The 7218-nt window shown below is 53.7% G+C and overlaps 1 protein-coding gene across 1 annotated transcript in view; it reads right to left on the bottom strand.

The window, feature by feature from the left end:
• SRL (sarcalumenin) overlaps positions 1 to 6685 on the bottom strand; it is a 50089-nt gene extending 43404 nt beyond the window's left edge. The window contains exon 1 of the mRNA XM_037729911.1: positions 6439 to 6685. Coding sequence (XP_037585839.1) covers positions 6439 to 6499 — 61 coding nt within the window. The 5' untranslated portion in view covers positions 6500 to 6685. The remainder of the gene's footprint in view (positions 1 to 6438) is intronic.
• Between the last annotated feature and the right edge of the window lie 533 nt (positions 6686 to 7218).

Below are 7218 nucleotides of genomic sequence, written 5' to 3'. Positions count from 1 at the left end.
ACAATCAATAAGAAAAAAAAAAAAAAAAAAAAAATTAGCCCGGCATAGTGTAGTCCCAGCTCCTCAGGAGGCTGAGGTGGGAGGATTGCTTGAGCCCAGGAGGTGAAGATTGCAGTGAGCCTTGATCATACCACTGCCCTCCAGCCTGCACAACAGAGTGAGACCCTGTCTAAAATAAGTAAATAAAAAGGTAAAGAAAAAAAATTCTCTACCTCTACAAACCCATATGCTTGTAAGTTACTGTTGCTGGCCTTTATTTCTCCCAAACTTAATTTTTAAGAGTTTCTATGTCTAAAGATGTTGCCTCCTCATCCTCACTAAATACCCTCAAACCCTCCTCATTGGTCAGTCACCTCCTGTTGTCAGATGCAACACCTCCTCTACCTCGGCATCTCTGTGATAGTTAATCCTGTCTCTTCCTGGATCCCTTCCTATCTTTCCGAAATTCATTTCTCTTCTTCCTCTTCCTACTCCTCAAACTCAGCGTTCATCAAGGACTGGTCCTTAAATTTCTTCTTTGTCTCTCCCTGTTATAGCTACCTGGGTGACCTCAGAGCCTCCCTCTCATCTTTATGTAAATGAATCTCACTCCTAAATGCCCCAATCTGACTTCCCTCCTAAGCTCCAGCCCTGCCTTTCTAACCCCTGCCATCTCCATCCAGATGGCTGACCAGTAGCCAATCTTCATAATGACCCAAACGGAACTTTTTTTTTTTTTTTGAGACAGGGTCTCACTCTGTTGCCCAGGTTGAGCTGTGCAATCACAGCTCACTGTAGCCTCAGCCTACTGAGCTCCCGCAATCCTCCTGCCTCAACCTCCCACGTAGCTGGGACTACAAGTACCCACCACCATGCCCAGTTCATTTTTCTCTTTTTTTTTTTGGTTTGAGACGGAGTCTTTCTCTGTCGCCCAGGCTGGAGTGCAGTGGCGCAACCTTGGCTCACTGCAACCTCGGCCTCCAGGTTCAGGCAATTCTCTTGCCTCAGCCTCCCAAGTAGCTAGGACTACAGTCGCACGCTGCCACACCCAGCTAATTTTTTGTGTTTTTTTAAGTGGAGACAGGGTTTCACCATGTTTCCCAGGCTGGTCACGAACTCCTGAGCTCAGGCAATCCAACCCTCGGCCTCCCAAAGTGCTGCGATTACAGGCATGAGCCACTGCATCCAGCATTTTTTCAGAGATGGGGTCTCACTATGTTGCCCAGGCTGGTCTCAAACTCTTGGACTCAAGCCATCCTTCTACCTCTGCCTCCGAAAGTGCTGGGATTACAAGTGTTACAGGTTTGAGCCACTTCATCCAGCCCCAAACTAAACTCTTAAAATCTGTTCCTCTCTCTTATGTTCCCAGTCTACTTTTCTTTTCTTTTTTTAATTTTTTTTTTTTTTTAAAGACGAGGTTTCACCATGTTGGTCAAGCTGGTCTTGGACTCCTGACCTCAAGGGATCCGCCCGCCTCGGCCTCCCAGTGCTGGGATTACAGGCGTGAGCCACCGCGCCCGGCCCCCAGTCTACTTTTCTAGCAAGATCATTGTCCCATTGACCTCAACCAAACCTGTAAGGGTTCCCTGCCCTGGCCTGGCTCCCAGGCTGGGAAGTCCAGAGATTCTACACCAGCTACCAACTGGGTCTACCCCTTCTCTCCACTCCTGTCCCCTCGCCCATGTTCACACTCCCTCACCTGCCTCTCTGGCATGGCTCACTAATCAGTCTCCCCTCACCCTACTCTTCCTACCAACAACTGCCAGATGGATCTTCCCTGAGCCCTCGGTGGTGACCCACTGCCCACTGAGCAAAGCCCTGCTCCACCTAACAAGGTCCTTCACACTTTCAGCCCTAACCTTGCCTTCCAAACACGTCCCACCACCCCCACTTCATCTGTCTGCCTTCATACAAGACAGAACAATGCTCTCCTTTCCTGGGTCTCACCACAGCCCCATTGCTCTGGCTCCTTAAGTTTCCTCATCCTGTTCCCTCAACTCAGAATTCCCTTCCTGCCATCCTTCTGCTCTGAATCCTGCTTTAAGGCCTAGCTCAAATATTCCCTCATCTGTAAAACCTTTCCTGATCCACTCAGCTCCAGATAATCTCTACCCTGTCTCCACCTTTTCCTGTGCCTCTCCAATGACACTGTGGCATGTCCCATTTGACCAGATTCAGCTACATGCAAGGCAGAGGAGGCCTCCTCTCCCCTGCTGAACTGTAAGCGCTGAGGACAAAATGCCTTTCTCAATTCTGTTAGTATCATACCTAAAAAATAGCAGGGACGCAGTAAACTCGGGATAGGTTCAAAAATGATGGAACGCAGTGAGTTGTCTGAACAAGAGGGCTTTGCACACATGAGCAATATTTACAGGTAAGGAGTTGTGCTGTGATGAGGCATGGATTTGGGTTGGAAGCAGGGCATATGCCCAGAGAAAGAGCTAAGCCCGGGCACTCTATCCCACAACCATGGCCCTCCCAGCACCCCACTCCCCCGGCCGCCCGCCTCGTTCCAGTCAGGAAGCACAAGGCCTAGCCCTGTCCTTAGCCCTGGAGGCCAGGACAGAGAGCGGAAGCAGCTGTCCTCTTCCTGTGTCCATAGGCTGACTCTCCCCAGCCCACTACACCCAAGTAGGCACCAGAGGGCCAGCTGGATGCTACCAGCCTCATCTGGACCTCCATCTGGGGGATAAGTGGGTAGAAGCACTGGCCAAGGAGTGGAGAGGCCTGAATTCCAGCTCTGGCCTGCCATGAACTTACTGTTTGATCTTTACTGTAATACCCGGATGTGGGACAAAACCAGCAGTACCTAAACAGCAGTTCTATAGGCCACCACACCAGGTGACCTTTTTTTTTTTTTTTTTTTGAGACAAGGTCTCATTCTGTCACCAAGGCTGGAGTGCAATGGTGCAATCACGACTCACTGCAGTCTTGACCTCCCGGGTTCATGTGATCCTCCCACCTCAGCCTCTCAAGTAGCTGGGACCACAGGCATGCACCCCTACACTCAGCTCATTTTTTGTTTTTTGGGTTTTTTTTAAAGACACAGTCTCAATCGAGACCATCCTGGCCAACATAGTGAAACCCCATCTCTACTAAAATACAAAAATTAGCTGGGCGTGGTGGCAGGCGCCTGTAGTCCCAGCTACTCAGGAGGCTGAGGCTTTTGCCCGGGAGGCGGAGGTTGTGGTGAGCCGAGATAGCGCCTCTGCACTCCAGCCTGGTGCCTGGCGACAGAGCAAGACTCTGTCTCAAAAAAAAAAAAAGAGAGGGTCTCACTATGTTGTGCAGACTGGTCTCAAACTCTTAGCTTCAGGCGATCCTTCCACCTTGGCTTCCCAAAGTGCTGGGATTACAGGTGTGAACCACTGTGTCTGGCCAAAGTGTCACTTTTTTGAGAGATTTGTTCATTAGCACAGCCCAGTCTAGTGTGCTCCAGACTCACTGTGGGACCAGATGTCCCCTATGGGCTCACCTGGCCACACCAAATGAGGAGTGAAGGAACCAGTTGTGGGGACACGGCTCCAGGGACTGAAAAGGCTTCTGGGCTCTATTCTCTCCCCAAGACCCCTGAGACTGCTACATTTTCTCAGCAGCCCTCCCACAGTGGATCCTAGCAGCTGGGCTTCTCTGTTGAGGAAACTGGAGCACTGGCCTCTTTCTAGAAATAACCAGCCTGGGGTGGGAGAGAAAGGGGCAGGGAAGGGGCTTCCTGACCATGACTCTGCACCCTTGTCTCACATGGTGGGCACTGAGCCGTGGGTGCTCACAGAGGAGCAGCCCCAGCATGCACCAGCCCCTCCCCATTGGGGTGGCTAGGTGGGGCCAGGGGAGATGGGCATCTGAAACTAGGGCTGGGCTGGACAGGAAGGAAGAATGAAGGATGGACAGGAAACCCCAGATCCCCAATCTCCATATCAAGCAACAGGAGGGACAATAGGAAGCAAAAAGGTCTTGAATTCTGCCTTTAGCAATAAACACCAATGGCTTAAACCCAATGAAATGCTTTGTCAGCAGCCTCCCACTCTCCAGGGAGACCAAAAGCCTTTGCCCTGAAAACTAGGGAAGCTCCCCCAGGACGGCCTTATCCACTGCACTCCTTCACCCTCTTTCACACTCACCCTACAGGCAGAGAGGAGCTCGGGAGTATAGGCAGGTTGAGGAAAGGAGAGGACCCTGGCCGTGGATATGCCTGTCACTGACTCACTGTCTAACCTTGGAAAAGTCTCCCCATTTCTCTAGGCTTCCTTCCCTTCCCTGGATGGTGGGCAGACTGATTGAACCACTGCTAGGGGCCTTTCCCACTGCTCTTAAGGAGGAGTAACCCCAAGCCAGGACTCCCAAAGAGGAGGTCCCGGTGGGTACAAAGGCCTGTGGGCAGCAGGTGGAGAGGTGGAGACCAGGAAGGCCCCCACCTGGCTGCTCCTTCCCCGTCCTGGCATGGACACAGGTGACCAGTGGTCGGTGAGAGGGGAGCGCTTGTCTCCTCACAGGGAACCAAGAAGGGCTGCAGGCCCATCACCCCAGTCCAGAGCAGCATAAGAGCAACAAGGGGGAAGGCACAGAGGAGAAGCTCTGTGGGGTCTCCGTCCTAGGAAGCAGGTGAGGGTGGTGAGGGGGAATATCCGCCGCCACCTAGCTGAGGAGCAAGTAAAATGGGGAGGGAAGTTAGCACACAGCGGACAGGTGAGGGAAGGAGGTCAGGAGCCAAGATGTGACTTTTGGGTGGAGTGGTATTTACAAGAGTGGCACAATTCTCGGGGGGAATCACCCACTAGGAAGGACTGTCATGATGGGGGCGTGAGGAAGCTACCGTGTGGGTGAGAACCTGCTGGTGGATGCGGGAGGAAGCCTCTTCTGGAGTATACAGTGCACAGTGGGGCACAGTCTGATAAAATCCCCACAGTGGATGAAACCCACAGCCTAAGCGCTGAGCAGGGACAGAGGGAAGCTTCTACACTGGAGGTTGGGCCAGGGGCAGACGCACACGGTGGGACCCAGGAAGGAAAGACAGCAGAGTAGGGACCTTTGCACAAGCACCTGCCTGCCTCCTTTCTCCATGGCAAAAGGCCCCAGCAAGGCCTGCAGAACATTCCACATAGCCAGTTCCTTCAGTGGGAGGAAAGACAAAGGATGTCCCTAAAAGGCCAAAAATTCTTGGGGCCCAGTGTGCAGAAGCCGGGCAGCTGGGGCTGGGCTGCAGCAGAGGAGAGGCCACAAAGGGAAAGGGTGGCAGAGGCTTGGGGCTCGGGATCCAATTACGCGGTTGTTTCCATACTTAGCTGCCTGACAGCCGCCTGGAATACTCAGCACTCGAGCTGCTGCAGCCCCGCAGAGCCCAAATTAACTCAAGGACAGACAAGGGCAGGGCCCAGCAGCAAATGCAGTGGCTGGAGCCCCCCACCTTACATCTCCAGTCCCTGAGGAATAGCTTTTGTTCCCACCCACCGCCTGCTCTCCTTGCTGGGACTGTGCCCTTGCAATCCCCTATCCAACCTCAAAGACCTGAGAGGCTGGATTCCAGGCCTCCACAGTCCCAGGAACAAACCTAGGCTCAAAGCCCGGCTGGGGGAAGACTGCCGAGTCATGAAAAGACATGGTGGGGAGTCCAGATCCTAGGGGGATCTCCAGAGCACCTCCCTACAAGCATTCCTGAGGGAAACCAGGCCTCAGGAACCTTAGGAACAAAAGAGGTGGCAAAAACGATCTGGCATCCCCTCCACAGCCTATAGATAACCCCCATGCTGCAACCCAAGCCACTACCTCTGCTACCCAAAGTGCTGAGATGTCAAAGGGAAGCCCAGGCATGTAGAGCTGAGCCCCTTTTCTGATGGAAGCCCCCACCAGCAGCAGAGGCTCTACTCCAGAACAGGCCCGTTCCTCTTCTGAATTGCATCCAATTCTGTTTCCAGCCCTACCGCCAACACTATTTCCGATCTTATCCCAAACCAACTCTATCTCACTGCTCCCAAAACGGTCCCCACCTTTGCCCACTGTGTCCCCCATCTATCCTCGATCACGCAAACCCAGGTCTCTTGAAGGAGTGGGGCCTCCGCCTTATCTCCGACCAGGTGGGAGAGTCACCTCAACGACCTCCAGCTCCCAGACTGTGCTATTTTGTCCATCTCAGAGGCTCCTCAGTCTTGACTTTAGGGGCCCCTCTTTCCCACATCTACTGGCCGGACTCCTCTCTGACCCCGGCTCAGGCCTCAGCTGTTTGCTGTTCCCGCTTCCTCTGGACTCCCCAAGAGCCCCACAACGGCACTCCTCCTCTCCAGCACCCAGCTCTTTCTCCGAGGCCCCAGGACCAGGGAAAAGAGAAGGGTGAGAACAGTGACACCAGCCAGGAGCTGGGGTTTGCCGTCAGTCCTGACTCCCTACCCTACCCACGGTAGACAGAAAACCACAGAAGAAGCATGAGGGTGCAATCTGGGCTGGGTCATGCTGGGAGGGCCCTACCTGCTTGTCCTGGGAGCAGGAGCGAGGCCAGGAGGCAGCCGAGCAGGACCAGCGCCCTCATGGTGACTGCCAAGAGAGCCCAGCTGCTCCTCGCCTCTATTTATACAGCTGGCCCTGGCAGCAGCAGGCGGTGCAGGGGGAGAGGGGTCACACAGTCACTAGGGCAACTAGGAGGGCGTGATGGGGAAGAAGCCCAAACCCCGGCAGGCTGTGCGGAGGCTCAGCCTGCGCCGCCACTGTCCCAGCTGCTGGGCCCCAGGACACAGGGCCACGGCTGGATTCTCTCCCCTGAAACCTTGCAGCCCTGGGATCACATGACATTGGTCACAGGACGGGGTGGGGGGCATAAAATGGAGCATCCCTTGAGCTGAGGTCATGAAGTTAAGAATCTGAGTCTTCCCAGAACTTGCAGTAACTTGACCCAAAGTCTGGGCAGGTTAAGGACCTTGACACCTGCACTGGAAGAAGGAAGCTGTAAGGCAGCGCAGAAGAAATCCTATTTGACAGTCACTGATCTAGACGCTAGAGTGCTCAGCGGCTGGGCACAGAGGCTCATGCCTGTAATCCCAGCACTTAAGGAGGCCAAGGAGAGTGGAAAACCTGAGGTCCGGAGTTTGAGACCAGCCTGATCAACATGGAGAAACCCTATCTCTACTAAAAATACAAAAAATTAGCTGGGCATGCTGGTGCGTACCTGTAATTCCAGCTACTCAGGAGGCTGAGGCAGGAGAACTGCTTAAACCTGGGAGGTGGAGGTTGTGGTGGGCTAAGATCGTGCCA

The sequence above is a fragment of the Cebus imitator genome, unplaced genomic scaffold, assembly GCF_001604975.1.
Source record: "Cebus imitator isolate Cc_AM_T3 unplaced genomic scaffold, Cebus_imitator-1.0 Scaffold322, whole genome shotgun sequence".
NCBI lineage: Eukaryota > Metazoa > Chordata > Mammalia > Primates > Cebidae > Cebus > Cebus imitator.
Note: the sequence above shows the minus strand (reverse complement) of the source record. Positions and strands in the feature narration are given on the sequence as shown.